The sequence below is a fragment of the Anarhichas minor genome, unplaced genomic scaffold (assembly GCF_050575085.1).
Source record: "Anarhichas minor isolate MPS153535 unplaced genomic scaffold, ASM5057508v1 ptg000024l, whole genome shotgun sequence".
In the NCBI taxonomy this organism is placed as follows: Eukaryota; Metazoa; Chordata; class Actinopteri; order Perciformes; family Anarhichadidae; genus Anarhichas; species Anarhichas minor.
The window spans coordinates 3,701,015-3,728,513 of NW_027466470.1; the positions used below are offsets into that span (position 1 = coordinate 3,701,015).

The 27,499-nt window shown below is 40.7% G+C and overlaps 3 protein-coding genes across 3 annotated transcripts; all 3 read left to right on the top strand.

Moving 5' to 3' along the window:
• The first annotated feature begins 2,587 nt into the window (after nt 1-2,587).
• LOC142955970 (uncharacterized) lies at nt 2,588-12,113 on the top strand. Its single transcript, XM_076097237.1, has 3 exons — nt 2,588-4,459; nt 6,018-6,135; nt 9,608-12,113. The coding sequence occupies exons 1-3, from the start codon at nt 2,781-2,783 to the stop codon at nt 11,381-11,383; spliced, it is 3,573 nt and encodes a 1,190-aa protein (XP_075953352.1). The 5' UTR covers nt 2,588-2,780; the 3' UTR covers nt 11,384-12,113.
• A 3,964-nt stretch (nt 12,114-16,077) lies between these two features.
• LOC142956646 (tripartite motif-containing protein 16-like) lies at nt 16,078-18,814 on the top strand. Its single transcript, XM_076098313.1, has one exon. The coding sequence runs from the start codon at nt 16,403-16,405 to the stop codon at nt 18,080-18,082; it is 1,680 nt and encodes a 559-aa protein (XP_075954428.1). The 5' UTR covers nt 16,078-16,402; the 3' UTR covers nt 18,083-18,814.
• Nucleotides 18,815-23,012: 4,198 nt separating this feature from the next.
• LOC142956376 (tripartite motif-containing protein 16-like) lies at nt 23,013-25,731 on the top strand. Its single transcript, XM_076097936.1, has one exon. It carries the CDS (start codon nt 23,324-23,326, stop codon nt 25,001-25,003), a length of 1,680 nt encoding a protein of 559 aa, XP_075954051.1. The 5' UTR covers nt 23,013-23,323; the 3' UTR covers nt 25,004-25,731.
• The last annotated feature ends 1,768 nt before the right edge of the window (nt 25,732-27,499 follow it).

Genomic DNA, 27,499 nt, shown 5'->3' on the forward strand with positions numbered 1-27,499 from the left:
TGGGGTTCCACCGGTTTGTCGAGACAGTCTTTAAAACACATAAGAAGGCCCTCCGTGATGCCAGAGCAGCTTATTACTCATCATTCATAGAGAAACATGAGAACAACCAGGTTTCTCTTCAGCACTGTAGCCAGGCTGACAGAGTCACAGCTCTGTTGAGCCGTGTATTCCTGTAGACCTCAGTAGTAGTGACTTCATGAACTTCTTTAATGATAAGATTATAACTATTAGAGAACATTATGAATCTCCTGCCCTCAACTAGTACCGACCTATCCTCAAATAGGAGTAGTTACATGTATTTAGTTACTCTAACATATTGTTAAATAACTGTCTCTGCATTTGATTATTGTTTCTTCAAGTGTAAAAATGTTGTACAAGTTAAATAAATGTAAAAATATATTCAAGCACATTTCTGTTATTATAACTTAAATCATTTTAATTTAGGGTTAAGAAACCCACATGACTCTACAAGATCAAACATTTAAAGACAAATATCATCAAACACAAGTTATCACATGAACTTTGTTCAAAGCTATGTTTGTCACCTCTCTGCATCACTAACGTTCCTCCCCGTCGTCGTCCCGCACGTGAGCTCCATCCTCGAGCTCCTCTCTGACGGTCCAGTCCGCCTTCAGCCTCTCATGAACCCTGAGAGATGATGGACGATGTGTCCGTGTTGTCTGTGCTTTCATCAACAGCTAATGAAGAAGACGAGTAACCGCTCGTCTCTTAGCTAGCTGTGTTGTTAGATTGCCTGCTAGTTCCTGAACTCGGTCTGCGAAGGTGTTTCTGCACAAACCGACATTTTTAAAAGTCTGTACCTGGTCGCAGCTCACCTGCTCACACACCTTTAGCCTGCACTGCTTCAATCACCCTCTGAAAACACTTTGCTGCATCATTTGTGGATGTTACTTTTGGAAATATATGCTGTGATTTCAGTCTGCCTTTTAATTCTTGGACAGTTTTACGTGTTTCTTGGAGGCTAAATTCAGCATTCTTGGCTCCGTGTTTGGTGTCCTTCATCAGCGACACTGCCTCATAACACAGAAGACAGACCGGTTTATCTCCTTGAAGCACAAACATGTTTTCACTTTCACATCTTTCATTACATGTTCTTCCCTCTGCATCAATTGTTCTCTTCTTGGACATTTTGGGATTATTTGTCGATCTTTTTCAACTCAATGACTTGTTGGTCAACCTCTTTACGGATTGTTGCCTCTCCTGTCCACCTGTTAGTTTTACTGTCGGCACACAGACACCACGTTGATGAAGTGAGTGAATAATAATGGGGTAACGGGTCGTTGTCCCCCCTCACGGTTCAGCACACATGTGAACCACGGAGTAATTACACGGTTTACCTTCACCGTCACAGTGTGAAATAAACTGACAAAGTTAAACGGAGATGTGGAAAAACGGCTGTCGAGCGGCAGGATTCCGTCATTTCGCGGATCACAAAATCGACATGCATTGTGGGAGATGTAGTTTATGGTCACTGTACACAGTAAAGCAGCATAGACTTTAATTTTAAGACAATCATATTACTATTCACGGAGCCCATTTCCGGTAGCAAAAAAAAAAAGATGAAAAGTTAGACTTGATAATAAAAACATCCCTATAAATTATTACTCCATAACCAGTAGTGGAAGAAGTTATTCTGATGTTTGTCGGTTTGTGAAACACAGCGTTAACAGTTGGCCCCTCCTCCCCGGCTCAACAGCAGGTGAAAGACAAACCCTGATTCACTCTCATGTCAGAACGAGCTTTGTCCGCTCGGCGTCTCGCCCCGCTGTGTGTCCGCCATTTTCATAGCTTCCTCTTGGATGCACCATTTCTATCTGACACCTGGTGGCTCAGTTTATTTAGAGGTTGACGCTCTCTCTCTGCAGAGTAAACCACTTCTAGTGGGTCAGAAGTGATCATTGAGACACATTGTTGTTATATGAGTCCATGCATTGTTTTTTAGGAAAGTCCTCCTCATTCCTGTCCACCAGTTTATGGTTGCTGGAGATTCATGTTGTTCCTGAGGAGTTTTCTCAGTCGTCACTCAACCAGTGAGTGACTCAGCTTTTACAACAGCTGGAATATTTTAACATCAACAACAAATGGAAAATGTGCAGATTATATCAGGTCCAGTCATGACGTCATGAAATGAATAAATGTGAATCTTGAAACGCTGCTTTGCATCAGAATCATATCTTGAAACTCAACTCTTTTGAGACAAATGTTTAAAAGTTGATCATTAAATATGAGAGAAAGGTATTATACGACAATTTAAATGTTTCATATTAGTTTAATTTGATAACTCTTTTGTCAGCCAGCTGTTTTTAAGCAGTAAAAGAAAACTGAACAGAATTAGTCTTTTGATGGCTTCATGTTTGTCTATAACTCTTCCTCTGAGGAGACAAGAAATATTTAACCACTAAAGAAATGAAATGTTTTCAAACGTGGAGCAGGTTTTAACCGAGGCTCTGTTTGTAAATGAGGAAACAAAGTTCACATTCACAGTGCTGCTCCTCTTCCTGGAATGAAGCACAGCTTGATAACCCCTCCTTCTTCCTCCTGCTCTCAAACACAGCCGGCTCCACTCTGTCCACATATCTCCTTGTTCCCTCCCCTTCAGATCTACAGTTTTAAAGATGGGTGTAACCAACATGGTGGTGAAGCGATAGAGCTGACAGCCTCCATTCACTGAACAAACACATGTTGTTCAGATCAGAAGTCAAAGCAGAGTCGCTTCTAGTGAAGTGAAACTCAGACAGTCGTTGTTACTGAGAGGTGAAATGGCGCAGAAAGGAGTTCAGCTGGATCGGGAAACCTTCTCTTGTTCCATCTGTCTGGATCTACTGAAGGATCCGGTGACTACTCCCTGTGGACACAGCTACTGCATGAACTGTATTAAAAGACACTGGGATGAAGAGGATGTGAAGAAACTCCACAGCTGCCCTCAGTGTAGGCAGACCTTCACACCGAGGCCTGTCCTGCTGAAAAACACCATGTTAGCAGTTTTAGTGGAGGAGCTGAAGAAGACTGGACTCCAAGCTGCTCCTGCTGATCACTGCTATGCTGGACCTGAAGATGTGTCCTGTGATGTCTGCACTGGGAGGAAACGGAAAGCCATCAAGTCCTGTCTCGTCTGTCTGGCCTCTTATTGTGAGAAACACCTCCAGCCTCATTATGACGCGGCTCCATTAAAGAAACACAAGCTGGTGGACCCCTCCAAGAAGCTCCAGGAGAACATCTGCTCTCATCACGATGAGGTGATGAAGATGTTCTGCCGTACTGATCAGCAGTGTATCTGTTACCTCTGCTCTGTGGATGAACACAAAGGCCACGACACAGTCTCAGCTGCAGCAGAAATCACTGAGAGGCAGAGAGAGCTGGAGGTGAGTCGACTAAACATCCAGCAGAGAATCCAGGACAGAGAGAAAGACGTGAAGCTGCTTCAACAGGAGGTGAAGGCCGTCAATCGCTCTGCCGACAAAGCGGTGAAGGACAGCGAGAAGATCTTCACCGAGCTGATCCGTCTCATGAAGAAAAGAAGCTCCGATGTGAAGCAGCAGGTCAGATCCCAGCAGAAAAGTGAAGTGAGTCGAGTCAAAGAGCTTCAGGAGAAGCTGGAGCAGGAGATCTCTGAGCTGAAGAGGAAAGACGCTGAGCTGAAGCTGCTCTCACACACAGAGGATCACAACCAGTTTCTACACAACTACCCCTCACTGTCACCACTCAGAGAACCTACAGACTCGTCCCGCATCGATATCCGTCCTCTGAGCTACTTTGAGGACGTGACGGCGGCTGTGTCAGAAGTCAGAGATAAACTACAGGACGTTCTGAGAGACAAGTGGACAAACGTCTCACTGGCAGTGACTGAAGTGGACGTTTTACTGTCACCTTCACAAGCAGAGCCCAAGACCAGAGCTGAGTTCTTAAGATATTCACGTGAAATCACACTGGATCCAAACACAGCACAGACAAATCTGTTATTATCTGAGGGGAACAGAAAAGCAACATTAATGAGAGAACAACAGTCTTATTCTAGTCACCCAGACAGATTTACTACATGTTTTCAGGTCCTGAGTAGAGAGAGTCTGACTGGACGTTGTTACTGGGAGGTGGAGTGGAGAGGAGGAGTTTATGTAGCAGTCGCATACAAGAATATCATCAGAACAGGGTTCTCTGATGAATGTGTGTTTGGATACAATGACAAATCTTGGGCGTTAGTTTGTGACAAAAACAGTTTTACATTTTATTACAACAATATCCAAACTCGCGTCTCTGGTCCTCAGTCCTCCAGAGTAGGAGTGTACCTGGATCACAGAGCAGGTATTCTGTCTTTCTACAGCGTCTCTGAAACCATGACTCTCCTCCACAGAGTCCAGACCACATTCACTCAGCCTCTCTATGCTGGACTTGTGATTTATGGTTATGTTGGAAACACTGCTGAGTTCTGTAAACTAAAATAGTCAGAAGTGATTTAAGGAACAGCAAATTATTTTTGTGTTTTAATCCTGAAACTCATTTTGTCTCCATCATTGTCGCTTAATTGCTGATTGTTCATCAGCTGTCAATCAAACATTGTGGGCGGTGCTTTGACATCTTCTCATTATTGTTGTGTAAATGTTTGAGTGTCTTTAGGTGGAGCTCCTTTCTGTGTCTGTTTAGCCATGGAGGCTATCACTGCTCATGATGATCTTTGTTGACCTGAACTGATATTTCTCTTCATGAAAATGTAAACTGCTCTGAGGTTTAAATGTTTGATAAATATTAATGTATTTGTTAGTTGTTGTTTCTCTTCCACTGCATGGCTCTTAAAGAGAGAAATCACCAGAGCTTCTTTTATCAAAGAGATTTAGTTCTCAGCACTCTTTGTAAAGATTTCTTTAAGTGAAATTATGTTTATTTTCTATATCAGATTAAATGTTGTTCTTGTTGTTTTCTTAATCGTTGTACAAAAGAGGTACTATGATGTATTATATAACTAATTATTATAATCATAATCAATAAGTAAATCATTCATTATTCTCTTTACATAACTGAGATTCTGGTCAAACAAATAGATGAGGATGAAGTGAATGTGTTCATGAAATCATTGAACAAGAGTCATTGAACAGACTTTACTGATGGGATGTGAACAAACTGAAGGTTTACATGATGAATAAAGTATTTCTTGATTCAAGAATGAACAAAGTCTTTTCTTCTTGTCTTATTTACAGGGTTTCATACAAAGCTGATGGAGAAAATGTGAAACTAATATGAGAGAATAACTGAGTCAGTTTTCCTCCTGAAACACCACAAAGTACAGAGTTCATGTTTAGAGCAGAAGAACATTAGTCAGTCAGTCTCTGTCCTTTAAACTGTCCTCACTAAAACATCTTAGTCACAGAGAAATGAGCAGAGTTTTATATCACGTGTCGCTTCTTACAACCAACATTCTGTTTGTGCACTTAGTCAATAAAGAGGATTTATTACACTGACATGAAATAATATATAAAGATAGTGAATTAATTTGGTGAAGTTTGGGTGTGAAGGGATTTACATAACCTAATATCACGACAGGGTGACTTGTCATATTTAACTTTTCACATATTGCTGTGAAACATGTTAACATCCAACAATCAACTAAAATAAGATATTCTACTTGTGTGAGTTGTGTTTTCTTTAATGGAGAGTGATTTCAGTTTAAAGTGTCTTTAGAAATGCTTAAATATCTGAAGTTCATTTAGTTTACACAGAGTGACAATCGTACAGATTACAGCTCCTAAAGAACAATACTTGTTAGTCAGAGGAACACATGAAATTCAAACTTTGTTTATCGCATCTTTAAAAATGACATTTTACAGATGAATAAAAACAAAACTAGAATCACCGCCCCGCAGACGTATGCCTCCACCCAAACAGTCAGAAATGTCATCACTTTATTTTATCTATTAGACATATGTGTGAAATTGCCATAATTATTATATTAAGTTTTAGCCAAAAAGGTCACAGTTCCTCCTTGAGTTTGTGCCAAATTTGAAAAGTTTCCCTCCAGGCGTTGCGTTCAAGGACCAGACGGATGAACAACAGGAAGACATAATGCCTCCGGCCATGGCTATCGCCAGGCATAAGACCCCCAAAACGTCCACATCACCAGGTCGGGTTAGAGGTCAACCCTGGTTCAGAGAGAGTTTGGTGCTTGGCTGTAGAACACCTCTCAAAAGTAAAGAATCTGAGGAAAAACCCTGGTCACTTAAAGTCTGAATTGAAATGTTTCATTTTACATTTAAATTTTACATTTAAATGCACAGAACATCTGTGAACCGCTGGGTTTAAGGTCACGTCATTCTCATTTTATGACTCGAGTCAATAATCTTCATTGCATCAGTGTTGCAGATCGGTGGCCAGAAAGGTTCTGCTTTGATGGACAGCTGTGATGTGCTTCTGAGCATCCCGACTCATTTTGAAAAAATTGCTCCGCGTGTGCAGAATCATAGACTGCAGCGGCGTGAAATGAGCTTTAATTACTGCCATTTATTGCAGCTCTCGTGCTTTGTTTCGCTCCAGCAGACGCCGACCCGTTTGGTTTGTAGATGAGCTGAATGTGTTGTTGTCGCTGAAGATGAACATCTAGGTGTTTATTTCACTACTTTGTCTATTTGGGTGTGTAGAGTTCTACTTTATCACCAAAAGTTACCATTACATAATGCCTCATTTGCATATTTAAACATAACATTTCAGAAACCTTGCATCAACTGGAGAAGTTTCATGGTGATATCTATTAGTTAATTCTTTGTACCCTACTCACCTGTAGTGTCTTCAAAATGTGTGTAACTTCCAGTAGCTCTTTTTGGGAAATGTATGCAATTTAGCACATATTTGAGATGAACATTAAGATAATGCCTCATTATATTTTTAAACAGATTTTCAAAAAAGTTGTAATACAAAAAGTAATTGTTTTAATGTTAAAAATAAACTTCATTAGTTTCATGGTGAGAAGGAAAAGGTGTAGGAAAGTGAGGTATGTCAATCAAACACAGTTCGTACGCCTATACGGCCTGAGAAGAGGTCCTAACATGACACATGAGGGGAAAGGTGGTCGACAGACATTCAGAGGGTTTAATACAGAGGATCGATTGAAGGAGATGCTGTTTGGACTGGAAACAGACCTAAAACACGGAAATGAGTTCCAATTGTTGCACTTCATGTTTTCCGTCTCAAAGTCAGTGGTTTTAATGGGTTTTGGTTTGATGCCTGAAATAAAGTCTGTGGTTAACACAAGCTTCCCAATAAAAACCCTCTCTTTAATTTTGAGTCTTCTACATGTCTTTAAAAGACGGTTGTTAACAAGTGAACAAATGAGACTACAACATGTTCTTTAGCTCAGTGGTGGCGACGTGAAGTCACGTGACCGTGATGTAGTGTCTTGAAGACATAACGTTCAGCGTTTAACATCTGGTGACAGCATTCACGCTTCACAAATCACAAAAGTGTTTTTCAATTGCGAAGACACAAACCTGCAGCTCACAAACCCCCAACGAGCCATGAAGGTCAGACCACCAGCGCCTCCTACTGGTTAAAGTGGGACACAGTTTGATTTTAGGAGGGGTCAGTTTAACATCATCTGACTTGAACAATCTTAACAACTTTCTGAAGATGATGACGCTGTCGCCTGCCCTTCTGCACATTCAGGCCATACACAGAGGTGAAAGGTCAAGTGTGTAATTGTGGCTACCTGATGATCAATCACAATAAGGGAAACAATGATAAAGTCAAATATACATATATATCTTTCCTTTTTATGGCACAAAGTTGTTTGTAGTTTCAGTAGTTAATGACACAAAAAAATGGAAAAATAAGCAAATATGAATGAGGTTGAACTACCAAGAAGCTTTTGCTAAATTTAGGTAAACTAGTTAATTTACGTAACACTGAGTATCACATCACAACATGATATATAATGCATCACATCTTGTACTCACGTCACATGTAAAAAGGGAATACAGACAAATGAAAAGGTAACTCTGATTGTCTTGGACCGCTTTGTCTTCTCACCCCCCCTCACTATCATATCATTGATTCATACTCTAATTGCACATAATAACGTTTGCACACTGAAATCAGCCGAGCAGATAATCTGTCATTTTCACAAGAGAGAAAAAACAATTGAGGATTTCATGGATGTAAATTTGGACAGAACTCCAAATCCTCCTCAGCACTCAGAGGACAGATTAATAATCAAAGGTCATAACTCAGTTATTTATCAAGTGCTGGTTTTTGCTCTCAATACATTGTGGTCTACAGACTTTGATTCTCTCTGGTTTTGTAAATGTGTGTTTGTTGGTCTTCTAGCACCACCCGGTGACAGACCTTCATGTTGCAGCTTCAGGAGGAACTCTCTGCTTCTGTTTTTGACCGTTTTCTTCTCAGCAAAACAAACCTGCTTCCACTGAGCATCAGACTCTTTGCACTTAAAAACAACACACAGATTATAACCTTTATTGAATAATCTCATTGAGATCAAGATGTATTTTCCAAGAGAGACCCGAGCGCACCAGGAGAAATGGAAAAATGTCATGACAACTGTCAACGTGTATTTTTAAAGAGCTGAGATCACGTTCTGTTAATAAATGGGCCGAATTATTAAAGACACGAATCAAGGTCTGCCAGGCCTGACTGACACACATGAAGAGACACATCAACATCCAGAACATCCCCTGCATGTTTTAGCTTTGTATATTTCAATCTGCCTTCACAGAACTGTTTGTTTTAAGCATTTATGAACTATTGAGCAACTAAGACTGTCAACTATTTATTGCACCATCACATGTAAAGTTACTCCACCTTTTCCTGTTCAGAAGTTCTTTAGGAACAATTTAATAACCGTGATGATATCCATATGAAACGCTGCTTCCAGTTCAACCAGAATCAACATCAGAAGGACTCGACGTCTGAAAGCAGCAACATGTTCAGTCTCATGTTGAGTCATCGAGACACAATCATTTATGGTTGCTGGAGATTCATGTTGTTCCTGAGGAGTTTTCTCAGTCGTCACTCAACCAGTGAGTGACTCGGCTTTTACAACAGCTGGAATATTTTAACATCAACAACAAATGGAAAATGTGCAGATTATATCAGGTCCAGTCATGACGTCATGAAATGAATAAATGTGAATCTTGAAACGCTGCTTTGCATCAGAATCACATCTTGAAACTCAACTCTTTTGAGACAAATGTTTAAAAGTTGATCATTAAATATGAGAGAAAGGTATTATACAACAATTTAAATGTTTCATATTAGTTTAATTTGATAACTCTTTTGTCAGCCAGCTGTTTTTAAGCAGTAAAAGAAACTAACTTAGTTTAACAACTAAAGAAATGAAATGTTTTCAAACGTGGAGCAGGTTTTAACCGAGGCTCTGTTTGTAAATGAGGAAACAAAGTTCACATTCACAGCGCTGCTCCTCTTCCTGGAATGAAGCACAGCTTGATAACCCCTCCTTCTTCCTCCTGCTCTCAAACACAGCCGGCTCCACTCTGTCCACATATCTCCTTGTTCCCTCCCCTTCAGATCTACAGTTTTAAAGATGGGTGTAACCAACATGGTGGTGAAGCGATAGAGCTGACAGCCTCCATTCACTGAACAAACACATGTTGTTCAGATCAGAAGTGAAAGCAGAGTCGCTTCTAGTGAAGTGAAACTAAGACAGTCGTTGTTACTGAGAGGTGAAATGGCGCAGAAAGGAGTTCAGCTGGATCGGGAAATCATCTCTTGTTCCATCTGTCTGGATCTACTGAAGGATCCGGTGACTATTCCCTGTGGACACAGCTACTGCATGAACTGTATTAAAAGACACTGGGATGAAGAGGATGGGAAGAAACTCCACAGCTGCCCTCAGTGTAGGCAGACCTTCACACCGAGGCCTGTCCTGCTGAAAAACACCATGTTAGCAGTTTTAGTGGAGGAGCTGAAGAAGACTGGACTCCAAGCTGCTCCTGCTGATCACTGCTATGCTGGACCTGAAGATGTGTCCTGTGATGTCTGCACTGGGAGGAAACGGAAAGCCATCAAGTCCTGTCTCGTCTGTCTGGCCTCTTATTGTGAGAAACACCTCCAGCCTCATTATGACGCGGCTCCATTAACAAAACACAAGCTGGTGGACCCCTCCAAGAAGCTCCAGGAGAACATCTGCTCTCATCACGATGAGGTGATGAAGATGTTCTGCCGTACTGATCAGCAGTGTATCTGTTATCTCTGCTCTGTGGATGAACACAAAGGCCACGACACAGTCTCAGCTGCAGCAGAAAGGACTGAGAGGCAGAGAGAGCTGGAGGTGAGTCGACTAAACATCCAGCAGAGAATCCAGGACAGAGAGAAAGACGTGAAGCTGCTTCAGCAGGAGGTGAAGGCCGTCAATCGCTCCGCCGACGAAGCGGTGAAGGACAGCGAGAAGATCTTCACCGAGCTGATCCGTCTCATGGAGAAAAGAAGCTCCGATGTGAAGCAGCAGGTCAGATCCCAGCAGAAAAGTGAAGTGAGTCGAGTCAAAGAGCTTCAGGAGAAGCTGGAGCAGGAGATCTCTGAGCTGAAGAGGAAAGACGCTGAGCTGAAGCTGCTCTCACACACAGAGGATCACAACCAGTTTCTACACAACTACCCCTCACTGTCACCACTCAGAGAACCTACAGACTCGTCCGGCATCGATATCCGTCCTCTGAGCTACTTTGAGGACGTGACGGCGGCTGTGTCAGAAGTCAGAGATAAACTACAGGACGTTCTGAGAGAGAAGAGGACAAACGTCTCACTGGCAGTGACTGAAGTGGACGTTTTACTGTCACATCCACAAGCAGAGCCCAAGACCAGAGCTGGATTCTTAAGATATTCAAGTGAAATCACACTGGATCCAAACACAGCACACACAGATCTGTTATTATCTGAGGGGAACAGAAAAGCAACATTAATGAGTGAACAACAGTCTTATTCTAGTCACCCAGACAGATTCACTTCACATTGTCAGGTCCTGAGTAGAGAGAGTCTGACTGGACGTTGTTACTGGGAGGTGGAGTGGAGAGGAGAAGTTCATGTAGCAGTCGCATACAAGAATATCAGGAGAACAGGGAGCTCTGATGAATGTGTGTTTGGATACAATGACAAATCTTGGGCGTTAGATTGTGACGAAAACAGTTTTATATTTTGGTACAACAATATCGAAACTCCCGTCTCTGGTCCTCAGTCCTCCAGAGTAGGAGTGTACCTGGATCACAGAGCAGGTATTCTGTCTTTCTACAGCGTCTCTGAAACCATGACTCTCCTCCACAGAGTCCAGACCACATTCACTCAGCCTCTCTATGCTGGATTTTTGATTTATGGTTATGTTGGAAACACTGCTGAGTTCTGTAAACTAAAATAGTCAGAAGTGATTTAAGGAACAGAAAATTAATTTTTGTGTTTTAATCCTGAAACTCATTTTGTCTCCATCATTGTCGCTTAATTGCTGATTTGTCTTCAGCTGTCAATCAAACATTGTGGGCGGTGCTTTGACATCTTCTCATTATTGTTGTGTAAATGTTTGAGTGTCTTTAGGTGGAGCTCCTTTCTGTGTCTGTTTAGCCATGGAGGCTATCACTGCTCATGATGATCTTTGTTGACCTGAACTGATATTTCTCTTCATGAAAATGTAAACTGCTCTGAGGTTTAAATGTTTGATAAATATTAGTATTGATGTATTTGTTAGTTGTTGTTTCTCTTCCACTGCATGGCTCTTAAAGAGAGAAATCACCAGAGCTTCTTTTATCAAAGAGATTTAGTTCTCAGCACTCTTTGTAAAGATTTCTTTAAGTGAAATTATGTTTATTTCTATATCAGATTAAATGTTGTTCTTGTTGTTTTCTTAATCGTTGTACAAAAGAGGTACTATGATGTATTATATAACTAATTATTATAATCATAATCAATAAGTAAATCATTCTTTATTCTCTTTACATAACTGAGATTCTGGTCAAACAAATAGATGAGGATGAAGTGAATGTGTTCATGAAATCATTGAACAAGAGTCATTGAACAGACTTTACTGATGGGATGTGAACAAACTGAAGGTTTACATGATGAATAAAGTATTTCTTGATTCAAGAATGAACAAAGTCTTTATTTTTTATTTAACTGCTGACTAAGGATAAGCATGAATACAGTAAGATTGTAATTCCTGTCGGCGGTAATGACTCCTGATTACGCCACTCAGAGGTCACTAAAGTTAATGTGGAGTCGGTGTGCACATACGCTAAAACAATGTGGGACTCTGTAGTTTTCTTTGGCCCCTCACAAACCTGACCAGTGATGACATGTTGAGCTGCATGTCATCTCTCTGTCTGGCTGTCGAGGTGATGTCCAGCAAACAATGAGGGCTTCGTAGATCATTGGCAGACTTTCTGGGTAAAACCTGGTCTGATTAGGAGAGACGGCATTCATCTCACTTTGGATGGAGCGGATCTCATTTCTACAAATCTGACCCAGTTCATTAGTGGACCTGATCCATGACAACCCAGAGTTCAGACCAGGAAGCAGAGTTGCAGTCTTACACACTTCTCTGCGCTTCACTAGTTCAGTTACCCTCCCAAAACCCTACAGAGACTGTCTGCCCCATGGACACTTAAATTAACTAAATCAAAAGTGAACACAAGAGGAGTTATACAAAATAACCTGATAAAAGTTAACACCACTAACACAACAGTGCAACAAAGTAAGATAATTAAATATGGACTCTTAAATATCAGATCTCTGTCATCTAAAGCTGTATTAGTAAATGAGTTAATATACTAAAACCTGGCTGTGTCATGAAGAATGTCGCCTAAATGAATCAACTCCTCCAAGTTATATTCATACTCACATCCCTCGAGCAGACAGAGGAGGTGGAGTAGCAGCCATCTTTGACTCAAGCCTATTATTAAACCTAAACCTAAGCCTAAATTAAATAACTCATTTGAAAGCCTTGTTCTTAATGTTTCACACCCAACCTGGAAAACACTACAGCCAACTATATTTGTTTTAGTGCACCGCGCCCCAGGTCTGTATTCTGAATTCCTATCTGAATTTTCAGAGTTCTGATCAAGTTTAGTCCTTAAAACAGATAAAGTAGTAATTGTAGGAGACTTTAACATTCATGTGGATGTTGATAATGATAGCCTTAGTACTGATTGACAGAAGCTAATCTAATCTAACAGTGAGTGTACAGAAACACACTCACTGTTTTAACCCTCGACCTTGTTCTGACTTATGGCATTAAAATAGAACATTTAATATTCTTTCCACAGAACCCTCTTTTATCGGACCATTACCTAATATTGTTGGGATTCTTGCTACCGGAGTGTACGCCATGAGGCAACAGTTTAACACTAGAGGTCTATCTGATAGTGCTGCAGCTAAAGTTAAAGAAGTGATTCCATCTGTATTGAACTCAACACCATGTCTCAATATAACAGAGGACTCCTGTGATAACTTTAGTCCGTCTCAGATGGATCATCTTGTCGATAGTGCTGCTGGCTCACTGAGAATGAAACTAGACTCTGTTGCTCCTCTAAACAATAATGATAATAAAACAAAGGACGTTCGCTCCATGGGATAACTCTCAAACATTGTGAAAACTTGAAAGGATATGGGGTTCCACCGGTTTGTCGAGACAGTCTTTAAAACACATAAGAAGGCCCTCCGTGATGCCAGAGCAGCTTATTACTCATCATTCATAGAGAAACATGAGAACAAGCAGGTTTCTCTTCAGCACTGTAGCCAGGCTGACAGAGTCACAGCTCTGTTGAGCCGTGTATTCCTGTAGACCTCAGTAGTAGTGACTTCATGAACTTCTTTAATGATAAGATTATAACTATTAGAGAACATTATGAATCTCCTGCCCTCAACTAGTACCGACCTATCCTCAAATAGGAGTAGTTACATGTATTTAGTTACTCTAACATATTGTTAAATAACTGTCTCTGCATTTGATTATTGTTTCTTCAAGTGTAAAAATGTTGTACAAGTTAAATAAATGTAAAAATATATTCAAGCACATTTCTGTTATTATAACTTAAATCATTTTAATTTAGGGTTAAGAAACCCACATGACTCTACAAGATCAAACATTTAAAGACAAATATCATCAAACACAAGTTATCACATGAACTTTGTTCAAAGCTATGTTTGTCACCTCTCTGCATCACTAACGTTCCTCCCCGTCGTCGTCCCGCACGTGAGCTCCATCCTCGAGCTCCTCTCTGACGGTCCAGTCCGCCTTCAGCCTCTCATGAACCCTGAGAGATGATGGACGATGTGTCCGTGTTGTCTGTGCTTTCATCAACAGCTAATGAAGAAGACGAGTAACCGCTCGTCTCTTAGCTAGCTGTGTTGTTAGATTGCCTGCTAGTTCCTGAACTCGGTCTGCGAAGGTGTTTCTGCACAAACCGACATTTTTAAAAGTCTGTACCTGGTCGCAGCTCACCTGCTCACACACCTTTAGCCTGCACTGCTTCAATCACCCTCTGAAAACACTTTGCTGCATCATTTGTGGATGTTACTTTTGGAAATATATGCTGTGATTTCAGTCTGCCTTTTAATTCTTGGACAGTTTTACGTGTTTCTTGGAGGCTAAATTCAGCATTCTTGGCTCCGTGTTTGGTGTCCTTCATCAGCGACACTGCCTCATAACACAGAAGACAGACCGGTTTATCTCCTTGAAGCACAAACATGTTTTCACTTTCACATCTTTCATTACATGTTCTTCCCTCTGCATCAATTGTTCTCTTCTTGGACATTTTGGGATTATTTGTCGATCTTTTTCAACTCAATGACTTGTTGGTCAACCTCTTTACGGATTGTTGCCTCTCCTGTCCACCTGTTAGTTTTACTGTCGGCACACAGACACCACGTTGATGAAGTGAGTGAATAATAATGGGGTAACGGGTCGTTGTCCCCCCTCACGGTTCAGCACACATGTGAACCACGGAGTAATTACACGGTTTACCTTCACCGTCACAGTGTGAAATAAACTGACAAAGTTAAACGGAGATGTGGAAAAACGGCTGTCGAGCGGCAGGATTCCGTCATTTCGCGGATCACAAAATCGACATGCATTGTGGGAGATGTAGTTTATGGTCACTGTACACAGTAAAGCAGCATAGACTTTAATTTTAAGACAATCATATTACTATTCACGGAGCCCATTTCCGGTAGCAAAAAAAAAAAGATGAAAAGTTAGACTTGATAATAAAAACATCCCTATAAATTATTACTCCATAACCAGTAGTGGAAGAAGTTATTCTGATGTTTGTCGGTTTGTGAAACACAGCGTTAACAGTTGGCCCCTCCTCCCCGGCTCAACAGCAGGTGAAAGACAAACCCTGATTCACTCTCATGTCAGAACGAGCTTTGTCCGCTCGGCGTCTCGCCCCGCTGTGTGTCCGCCATTTTCATAGCTTCCTCTTGGATGCACCATTTCTATCTGACACCTGGTGGCTCAGTTTATTTAGAGGTTGACGCTCTCTCTCTGCAGAGTAAACCACTTCTAGTGGGTCAGAAGTGATCATTGAGACACATTGTTGTTATATGAGTCCATGCATTGTTTTTTAGGAAAGTCCTCCTCATTCCTGTCCACCAGTTTATGGTTGCTGGAGATTCATGTTGTTCCTGAGGAGTTTTCTCAGTCGTCACTCAACCAGTGAGTGACTCAGCTTTTACAACAGCTGGAATATTTTAACATCAACAACAAATGGAAAATGTGCAGATTATATCAGGTCCAGTCATGACGTCATGAAATGAATAAATGTGAATCTTGAAACGCTGCTTTGCATCAGAATCATATCTTGAAACTCAACTCTTTTGAGACAAATGTTTAAAAGTTGATCATTAAATATGAGAGAAAGGTATTATACGACAATTTAAATGTTTCATATTAGTTTAATTTGATAACTCTTTTGTCAGCCAGCTGTTTTTAAGCAGTAAAAGAAAACTGAACAGAATTAGTCTTTTGATGGCTTCATGTTTGTCTATAACTCTTCCTCTGAGGAGACAAGAAATATTTAACCACTAAAGAAATGAAATGTTTTCAAACGTGGAGCAGGTTTTAACCGAGGCTCTGTTTGTAAATGAGGAAACAAAGTTCACATTCACAGCGCTGCTCCTCTTCCTGGAATGAAGCACAGCTTGATAACCCCTCCTTCTTCCTCCTGCTCTCAAACACAGCCGGCTCCACTCTGTCCACATATCTCCTTGTTCCCTCCCCTTCAGATCTACAGTTTTAAAGATGGGTGTAACCAACATGGTGGTGAAGCGATAGAGCTGACAGCCTCCATTCACTGAACAAACACATGTTGTTCAGATCAGAAGTCAAAGCAGAGTCGCTTCTAGTGAAGTGAAACTCAGACAGTCGTTGTTACTGAGAGGTGAAATGGCGCAGAAAGGAGTTCAGCTGGATCGGGAAACCTTCTCTTGTTCCATCTGTCTGGATCTACTGAAGGATCCGGTGACTACTCCCTGTGGACACAGCTACTGCATGAACTGTATTAAAAGACACTGGGATGAAGAGGATGTGAAGAAACTCCACAGCTGCCCTCAGTGTAGGCAGACCTTCACACCGAGGCCTGTCCTGCTGAAAAACACCATGTTAGCAGTTTTAGTGGAGGAGCTGAAGAAGACTGGACTCCAAGCTGCTCCTGCTGATCACTGCTATGCTGGACCTGAAGATGTGTCCTGTGATGTCTGCACTGGGAGGAAACGGAAAGCCATCAAGTCCTGTCTCGTCTGTCTGGCCTCTTATTGTGAGAAACACCTCCAGCCTCATTATGACGCGGCTCCATTAAAGAAACACAAGCTGGTGGACCCCTCCAAGAAGCTCCAGGAGAACATCTGCTCTCATCACGATGAGGTGATGAAGATGTTCTGCCGTACTGATCAGCAGTGTATCTGTTACCTCTGCTCTGTGGATGAACACAAAGGCCACGACACAGTCTCAGCTGCAGCAGAAATCACTGAGAGGCAGAGAGAGCTGGAGGTGAGTCGACTAAACATCCAGCAGAGAATCCAGGACAGAGAGAAAGACGTGAAGCTGCTTCAACAGGAGGTGAAGGCCGTCAATCGCTCTGCCGACAAAGCGGTGAAGGACAGCGAGAAGATCTTCACCGAGCTGATCCGTCTCATGAAGAAAAGAAGCTCCGATGTGAAGCAGCAGGTCAGATCCCAGCAGAAAAGTGAAGTGAGTCGAGTCAAAGAGCTTCAGGAGAAGCTGGAGCAGGAGATCTCTGAGCTGAAGAGGAAAGACGCTGAGCTGAAGCTGCTCTCACACACAGAGGATCACAACCAGTTTCTACACAACTACCCCTCACTGTCACCACTCAGAGAACCTACAGACTCGTCCCGCATCGATATCCGTCCTCTGAGCTACTTTGAGGACGTGACGGCGGCTGTGTCAGAAGTCAGAGATAAACTACAGGACGTTCTGAGAGACAAGTGGACAAACGTCTCACTGGCAGTGACTGAAGTGGACGTTTTACTGTCACCTTCACAAGCAGAGCCCAAGACCAGAGCTGAGTTCTTAAGATATTCACGTGAAATCACACTGGATCCAAACACAGCATTCACACAGCTGTTATTATCTGAGGGGAACAGAAAAGCAACATTTATGAGTGAAGAACAGTCTTATTCTAGTCACCCAGACAGATTCACTACATGTAATCAGGTCCTGAGTAGAGAGAGTCTGACTGGACGTTGTTACTGGGAGGTGGAGTGGAGAGAAAGAGTTTATGTTGCAGTCGCATACAAGAATATCAGCAGAACAGGGAGCGCTAATGAATGTGTGTTTGGATGGAATGACAAATCTTGGGCGTTAGATTGTAACAACAACAGTTTTAGATTTTTGTACAACAATATCGAAACTCCCGTCTCTGGTCCTCAGTCCTCCAGAGTAGGAGTGTACCTGGATCACAGAGCAGGTATTCTGTCTTTCTACAGCGTCTCTGAAACCATGACTCTCCTCCACAGAGTCCAGACCACATTCACTCAGCCTCTCTATGCTGGATTTTTGATTTATGGTGATGATGGAGCCACTGCTGAGTTCTGTAAACTGAAATAGTCAGAAGTGATTTAAGGAACAGAAAATTAATTTTTGTGTTTTAATCCTGAAACTCATTTTGTCTCCATCATTGTCGCTTAATTGCTGATTTTTCTTCAGCTGTCAATCAAACATTGTGGGCGGTGCTTTGACATCTTCTCATTATTGTTGTGTAAATGTTTGAGTGTCTTTAGGTGGAGCTCCTTTCTGTGTCTGTTTAGCCATGGAGGCTATCACTGCTCATGATGATCTTTGTTGACCTGAACTGATATTTCTCTTCATGAAAATGTAAACTGCTCTGAGGTTTAAATGTTTGATAAATATTAGTATTGATGTATTTGTTAGTTGTTTCTCTTCCACTGCATGGCTCTTAAAGAGAGAAATCACCAGAGCTTCTTTTATCAAAGAGATTTAGTTCTCAGCACTCTTTGTAAAGATTTCTTTAAGTGAAATTATGTTTATTTTCTATAACAGATTAAATGTTGTTCTTGTTGTTTTCTTAATCGTTGAACAAAAGAGGTACTATGATGTATTATATAACTAATTATTATAATCATAATCAATAAGTAAATCATTCATTATTCTCTTTTACATAACTGAGATTCTGGTCAAACAAATAGATGATGAGGATGAAGTGAATGTGTTCATGAAATCATTGAACAAGAGTCATTGAACAGACTTTACTGATGGGATGTGAACAAACTGAAGGTTTACATGATGAATAAAGTATTTCTTGATTCAAGAATGAACAAAGTCTTTTCTTCTTGTCTTATTTACAGGGTTTCATACAAAGCTGATGGAGAAAATGTGAAACTAATATGAGAGAATAACTGAGTCAGTTTTCCTCCTGAAACACCACAAAGTACAGAGTTCATGTTTAGAGCAGAAGAACATTAGTCAGTCAGTCTCTGTCCTTTAAACTGTCCTCACTAAAACATCTTAGTCACAGAGAAATGAGCAGAGTTTTATATCACGTGTCGCTTCTTACAACCAACGTTCTGTTTGTGCACTTAGTCAATAAAGAGGATTTATTACACAGACATGAAATAATATATGAAGATAGTGAATTAATTTGGTGAAGGGATTTACATAACCTAATATCACGACAGGGTGAGTTGTCATATTTAACTTTTCACATATTGTTGTGAAACATGTTAACATCCAACAATCAACTAAAATAAGATATTCTACTTGTGTGAGTTTTGTTTTATTTAATGGAGAGTGATTTCAGTTTAAAGTGTCTTTAGAAATGCTTAAATATCTGAAGTTCATTTAGTTTACACAGAGTGACAATCGTACAGATTACAGCTCCTAAAGAACAATACTTGTTAGTCAGAGGAACACATGAAATTCAAACTTTGTTCATCGCATCTTTGAAAATTACATTTTACAGATGAATAAAAACAAAACTAGAATCACTGCCTTGCAGTCGTATGCCTCCACCCAAACAGTCAGAAATGTCATCACTTTATTTTATCCTATTTGACATATGTGTGAAATTGCCATAATTATTATATTACGTTTTAGCCAAAAAGGTCACAGTTCCTCCTTGAGTTTGCGCCAAATTTGAAAAGTTTCCCTCCAGGCGTTGCGTTCAAGGACCAGACGGACGGATGAACAACGGGAAGACATAATGCCTCCGGCCATGGCTATCGCCAGTCATAAGACCCCCAAAACGTCCACATCACCAGTTCGGGTTAGAGGTCAACCCTGGTTCAGAGAGAGTTCGGTGCTTGGCTGTAGAACACCTCTCAAAAGAAAAGAATCTGAGGAAAAACCCTGGTCACTTAAAGTCTGAATTGAAATGTTTCATTTTACATTTAAATGCACAGAACATCTGTGAACCGCTGGGTTTAAGGTCACGTCATTCTCATTTTATGACTCGAGTCAATAATCTTCATTGCATCAGTGTTGCAGATCGGTGGCCAGAAAGGTTCTGCTTTGATGGACAGCTGTGATGTGATTCTGAGCATCCCGACTCATTTTGAAAAAATTGCTCCGCATGTGCAGAATCATAGACTGCAGCGGCGTGAAATGAGCTTTAATTACTGCCATTTATTGCAGCTCTCGTGCTTTTTTCGCTCCAGCAGACGCCGACCCGTTTGGTTTGTAGATGAGCTGAATGTGTTGTTGTCGCTGAAGATGAACATCTAGGTGTTTATTTCACTACTTTGTCTATTTGGGTGTGTAGATTTCTACTTTATCACCAAAAGTTACCATTACATAATGCCTCATTTGCATATTTAAACATAACATTTCAGAAACCTTGCATCAACTAGAGAAGTTTCATGGTGATATCTATTAGTTAATTCTTTGTACCCTACTCACCTGTAGTGTCTTCAAAATGTGTGTAACTTCCAGTAGCTCTTTTTGGGAAATGTATGCAATTTAGCACATATTTGAGATGAACATTCAGATAATGCCTCATTATATTTTTAAACATAGATTTTCAGAAAAGTTGTAATACAAAAAGTAATTGTTTTAATGTTAAAAATAAACTTCATTAGTTTCATGGTGAGAAGGAAAAGGTGTAGGAAAGTGAGGTATGTCAATCAAACACAGTTCGTACGCCTATACGGCCTGAGAAGAGGTCCTAACATGACACATGAGGGGAAAGGTGGTCGACAGACATTCAGAGGGTTTAACACAGAGGATCGATTGAAGGAGATGCTGTTTGGACTGGAAACGGACCTAAAACACGGAAATGAGTTCCAATTGTTGCACTTCCTGTTTTCCGTCTCAAAGTCAGTGGTTTTAATGGGTTTTCGTTTGATGCCTGAAATAAAGTCTGTGGTTAACACAAGCTTCCCAATAAAACCCCTCTCTTTAATTTTGAGTCTTCTACATGTCTTTAAAAGACGGTTGTTAACAAGTGAACAAATGAGACTACAACATGTTCTTTAGCTCAGTGGTGGCGACGTGAAGTCACGTGACCGTGATGTAGTGTCTTGAAGACATAACGTTCAGCGTTTAACATCTGGTGACAGCATTCACGCTTCACAAATCACAAAAGTGGTTTTCAATTGCGAAGACACAAACCTGCAGCTCACAAACCCCCAACGAGCCATGAAGGTCAGACCACCAGCGCCTCCTACTGGTTAAAGTGGGACACAGTTTGATTTTAGGAGGGGTCAGTTTAACATCATCTGACTTGAACAATCTTAACAACTTTCTGAAGATGATGACGCTGTCGCCTGCCCTTCTGCACATTCAGGCCATACACAGAGGTGAAAGGTCAAGTGTGTAATTGTGGCTACCTGATGATCAATCACAATAAGGGAAACAATGATAAAGTCAAATATACATATATATCTTTCCTTTTTATGGCACAAAGTTGTTTGTAGTTTCAGTAGTTAATGACACAAAAAAATGGAAAAATAAGCAAATATGAATGAGGTTGAACTACCAAGAAGCTTTTGCTAAATTTAGGTAAACTAGTTAATTTACGTAACACTGAGTATCACATCACAACATGATATATAATGCATCACATCTTGTACTCACGTCACATGTAAAAAGGGAATACAGACAAATGAAAAGGTAACTCTGATTGTCTTGGACCGCTTTGTCTTCTCACCCCCCCCCCCCCCCCCTCACTATCATATCATTGATTCATACTCTAATTGCACATAATAACGTTTGCACACTGAAATCAGCCGAGCAGATAATCTGTCATTTTCACAAGAGAGAAAAAACAATTGAGGATTTCATGAATGTAAATTTGGACAGAACTCCAAATCCTCCTCAGCACTCAGAGGACAGATTAATAATCAAAGGTCATAACTCAGTTATTTATGAAGTGCTGGTTTTTGCTCTCAATACATTGTGGTCTACAGACTTTGATTCTCTCTGGTTTTGTAAATGTGTGTTTGTTGGTCTTCTAGCGCCACCCGGTGACAGACCTTCATGTTGCAGCTTCAGGAGGAACTCTCTGCTTCTGTTTTTGACCGTTTTCTTCTCAGCAAAACAAACCTGCTTCCACTGAGCATCACAGACCCTTTGCACTTAAAAACAACACACAGATTATAACCTTTATTGAATCATCTCATTGAGATCAAGATGTATTTTCCAAGAGAGACCCGAGCGCACCAGGAGAAATGGAAAAATGTCATGACAACTGTCAACGTGTATTTTTAAAGAGCTGAGATCACGTTCTGTTAATAAATGGGCCGAATTATTAAAGACACGATTCAAGGTCTGCCAGGCCTGACTGACGCACATAAAGAGACACATCAACATCCAGAACATCCCCTGCATGTTTTAGCTTTGTATATTTCAATCTGCCTTCACAGAACTGTTTGTTTTAAGCATTTATGAACTATTGAGCAACTAAGACTGTCAACTATTTATTGCACCATCACATGTAAAGTTACTCCACCTTTTCCTGTTCAGAAGTTCTTTAGGAACAATTTAATAACCGTGATGATATCCATATGAAACGCTGCTTCCAGTTCAACCAGAATCAACATCAGAAGGACTCGACGTCTGAAAGCAGCAACATGTTCAGTCTCATGTTGAGTCATCGAGACACAATCATTTATGGTTGCTGGAGATTCATGTTGTTCCTGAGGAGTTTTCTCAGTCGTCACTCAACCAGTGAGTGACTCGGCTTTTACAACAGCTGGAATATTTTAACATCAACAACAAATGGAAAATGTGCAGATTATATCAGGTCCAGTCATGACGTCATGAAATGAATAAATGTGAATCTTGAAACGCTGCTTTGCATCAGAATCACATCTTGAAACTCAACTCTTTTGAGACAAATGTTTAAAAGTTGATCATTAAATATGAGAGAAAGGTATTATACAACAATTTAAATGTTTCATATTAGTTTAATTTGATAACTCTTTTGTCAGCCAGCTGTTTTTAAGCAGTAAAAGAAACTAACTTAGTTTAACAACTAAAGAAATGAAATGTTTTCAAACGTGGAGCAGGTTTTAACCGAGGCTCTGTTTGTAAATGAGGAAACAAAGTTCACATTCACAGCGCTGCTCCTCTTCCTGGAATGAAGCACAGCTTGATAACCCCTCCTTCTTCCTCCTGCTCTCAAACACAGCCGGCTCCACTCTGTCCACATATCTCCTTGTTCCCTCCCCTTCAGATCTACAGTTTTAAAGATGGGTGTAACCAACATGGTGGTGAAGCGATAGAGCTGACAGCCTCCATTCACTGAACAAACATGTTGTTCAGATCAGAAGTCAAAGCAGAGTCGCTTCTAGTGAAGTGAAACTCAGACGGTCGTTGTTACTGAGAGGTGAAATGGCGCAGAAAGGAGTTCAGCTGGATCAGGAAACCTTCTCTTGTTCCATCTGTCTGGATCTACTGAAGGATCCGGTGGCTACTCCCTGTGGACACAGCTACTGCATGAACTGTATTAAAAGACACTGGGATGAAGAGGATGTGAAGAAACTCCACAGCTGCCCTCAGTGTAGGCAGACCTTCACACCGAGGCCTGTCCTGCTGAAAAACACCATGTTAGCAGATTTAGTGGAGGAGCTGAAGAAGACTGGACTCCAAGCTGCTCCTGCTGATCACTGCTATGCTGGACCTGAAGATGTGTCCTGTGATGTCTGCACTGGGAGGAAACGGAAAGCCATCAAGTCCTGTCTCGTCTGTCTGGCCTCTTATTGTGAGAAACACCTCCAGCCTCATTATGAATCCCCTGCCTTTGAGAAACACAAGCTGGTGGACCCCTCCAAGAAGCTCCAGGAGAACATCTGCTCTCGTCACGATGAGGTGATGAAGATTTTCTGCCGTACTGATCAGCAGTGTATCTGTTATCTCTGCTTAATGGAGGAACACAAAGGCCACGACACAGTCTCAGCTGCAGCAGAAATCACTGAGAGGCAGAGAGAGCTGGAGGTGAGTCGACTAAACATCCAGCAGAGAATCCAGGACAGAGAGAAAGACGTGAAGCTGCTTCAACAGGAGGTGGAGGCCGTCAATCGCTCTGCTGACGAAGCAGTGAAGGACAGCGAGAAGATCTTCACCGAGCTGATCCGTCTCATGGAGAAAAGAAGCTCCGATGTGAAGCAGCAGGTCAGATCCCAGCAGAAAAGTGAAGTGAGTCGAGTCAAACAGCTTCAGGAGAAGCTGGAGCAGGAGATCTCTGAGCTGAAGAGGAAAGACGCTGAGCTGAAGCTGCTCTCACACACAGAGGATCACAACCAGTTTCTACACAACTACCCCTCACTGTCACCACTCAGAGAACCTACAGACTCGTCCGGCATCGATATCCGTCCTCTGAGCTACTTTGAGGACGTGACGGCGGCTGTGTCAGAAGTCAGAGATAAACTACAGGACGTTCTGAGAGAGAAGAGGACAAACGTCTCACTGGCAGTGACTGAAGTGGACGTTTTACTGTCACCTTCACAAGCAGAGCCCAAGACCAGAGCTGAGTTCTTAAGATATTCAAGTGAAATCACACTGGATCCAAACACAGCAAACACAAATCTGTTATTATCTGAGGGGAACAGAAAAGCAACAGTAATGAGTGAACAGTCTTATTCTAGTCACCCAGACAGATTCACTAAATGTCATCAGGTCCTGAGTAGAGAGAGTCTGACTGGACGTTGTTACTGGGAGGTGGAGTGGAGAGGAAGAGAAGTTCATGTAGCAGTCGCATACAAGAATATCAGCAGAACAGGGCGCTTGAGTGAATGTGTGTTTGGATACAATGACAAATCTTGGTCGTTACATTGTAACAAAAACAGTTTTACATTTTTGTACAACAAGATCCACACTCCCGTCTCTGGTCCTCAGTCCTCCAGAGTAGGAGTGTACCTGGATCACAGAGCAGGTATTCTGTCTTTCTACAGCGTCTCTGAAACCATGACTCTCCTCCACAGAGTCCAGACCACATTCACTCAGCCTCTCTATGCTGGATTTTTGATTTATGGTGATGATGGAGCCACTGCTGAGTTCTGTAAACTGAAATAGTCAGAAGTGATTTAAGGAACAGAAAATTAATTTTTGTGTTTTAATCCTGAAACTCATTTTGTCTCCATCATTGTCGCTTAATTGCTGATTTTTCTTCAGCTGTCAATCAAACATTGTGGGCGGTGCTTTGACATCTTCTCATTATTGTTGTGTAAATGTTTGAGTGTCTTTAGGTGGAGCTCCTTTCTGTGTCTGTTTAGTCATGGAGGCTATCACTGCTCATGATGATCTTTGTTGACCTGAACTGATATTTCTCTTCATGAAAATGTAAACTGCTCTGAGGTTTAAATGTTTGATAAATATTAGTATTGATGTATTTGTTAGTTGTTTCTCTTCCACTGCATGGCTCTTAAAGAGAGAAATCACCAGAGCTTCTTTTATCAAAGAGATTTAGTTCTCAGCACTCTTTGTAAAGATTTCTTTAAGTGAAATTATGTTTATTTTCTATAACAGATTCAATGTTGTTCTTGTTTTCTTAATCGTTGAACAAAAGAGGTACTATGATGTATTATATAACTAATTATTATAATCATAATCAATAAGTAAATCATTCATTATTCTCTTTACATAACTGAGATTCTGGTCAAACAAATAGATGATGAGGATGAAGTGAATGTGTTCATGAAATCATTGAACAAGAGTCATTGAACAGACTTTACTGATGGGATGTGAACAAACTGAAGGTTTACATGATGAATAAAGTATTTCTTGATTCAAGAATGAACAAAGTCTTTTCTTCTTGTCTTATTTACAGGGTTTCATACAAAGCTGATGGAGAAAATGTGAAACTAATATGAGAGAATAACTGAGTCAGTTTTCCTCCTGAAACACCACAAAGTACAGAGTTCATGTTTAGAGCAGAAGAACATTAGTCAGTCAGTCTCTGTCCTTTAAACTGTCCTCACTAAAACATCTTAGTCACAGAGAAATGAGCAGAGTTTTATATCACGTGTCGCTTCTTACAACCAACGTTCTGTTTGTGCACTTAGTCAATAAAGAGGATTTATTACACAGACATGAAATAATATATGAAGATAGTGAATTAATTTGGTGAAGGGATTTACATAACCTAATATCACGACAGGGTGAGTTGTCATATTTAACTTTTCACATATTGTTGTGAAACATGTTAACATCCAACAATCAACTAAAATAAGATATTCTACTTGTGTGAGTTTTGTTTTATTTAATGGAGAGTGATTTCAGTTTAAAGTGTCTTTAGAAATGCTTAAATATCTGAAGTTCATTTAGTTTACACAGAGTGACAATCGTACAGATTACAGCTCCTAAAGAACAATACTTGTTAGTCAGAGGAACACATGAAATTCAAACTTTGTTCATCGCATCTTTGAAAATTACATTTTACAGATGAATAAAAACAAAACTAGAATCACTGCCTCGCAGACGTATGCCTCCACCCAAACAGTCAGAAATGTCATCACTTTATTTTATCTATTAGACATATGTGTGAAATTGCCATAATTATTATATTACGTTTTAGCCAAAAAGGTCACAGTTCCTCCTTGAGTTTGTGCCAAATTTGAAAAGTTTCCCTCCAGGCGTTGCGTTCAAGGACCAGACGGACGGATGAACAACAGGAAGACATAATGCCTCCGGCCATGGCTATCGCCAGGCATAAGAACCCCAAAACGTCCACATCACCAGGTCGGGTTAGAGGTCAACCCTGGTTCAGAGAGAGTTCGGTGCTTGGCTGTAGAACACCTCTCAAAAGAAAAGAATCTGAGGAAAAACCCTGGTCACTTAAAGTCTGAATTGAAATGTTTTATTTTACATTTAAATGCACAGAACATCTGTGAACCGCTGGGTTTAAGGTCACGTCATTCTCATTTTATGACTCGAGTCAATAATCTTCATTGCATCAGTGTTGCAGATCGGTGGCCAGAAAGGTTCTGCTTTGATGGACAGCTGTGATGTGCTTCTGAGCATCCCGACTCATTTTGAAAAAATTGCTCCGCGTGTGCAGAATCATAGACTGCAGCGGCGTGAAATGAGCTTTAATTACTGCCATTTATTGCAGCTCTCGTGCTTTGTTTCGCTCCAGCAGACGCCGACCCGTTTGGTTTGTAGATGAGCTGAATGTGTTGTTGTCGCTGAAGATGAACATCGAGGTGTTTATTTCACTACTTTGTCTATTTGGGTGTGTAGAGTTCTACTTTAGCACCAAAAGTTACCATTACATAATGCCTCATTTGCATATTTAAACATAACATTTCAGAAACCTTGCATCAACTGGAGAAGTTTCATGGTGATATCTATTAGTTAATTCTTTGTACCCTACTCACCTGTAGTGTCTTCAAAATGTGTGTAACTTCCAGAAGCTCTTTTTGGGAAATGTATGCAATTTAGCACATATTTGAGATGAACATTAAGATAATGCCTCATTATATTTTTAAACAGATTTTCAGAAAAGTTGTAATACAAAAAGTAATTGTTTTAATGTTAAAAATAAACTTCATTAGTTTCATGGTGAGAAGG

What these genes read in the sequence shown, in the direction of transcription:
- LOC142955970 (XM_076097237.1), top strand. Translation starts at nt 2,781, where the DNA reads ATGGCGCAGAAAGGAGTTCAGCTGGATCGGGAAACCTTCTCTTGTTCC. An exon ending in GAGTTCTGTAAACTAAAATA is followed by an intron (nt 4,460 to 6,017) that starts GTCAGAAGTGAT and finishes AAATTTGAAAAG; the next exon opens with TTTCCCTCCAGGCGTTGCGT. An exon ending in CGTCCACATCACCAGGTCGG is followed by an intron (nt 6,136 to 9,607) that starts GTTAGAGGTCAA and finishes TGACAGCCTCCA; the next exon opens with TTCACTGAACAAACACATGT.
- LOC142956646 (XM_076098313.1), top strand. Translation starts at nt 16,403, where the DNA reads ATGGCGCAGAAAGGAGTTCAGCTGGATCGGGAAACCTTCTCTTGTTCC.
- LOC142956376 (XM_076097936.1), top strand. Translation starts at nt 23,324, where the DNA reads ATGGCGCAGAAAGGAGTTCAGCTGGATCAGGAAACCTTCTCTTGTTCC.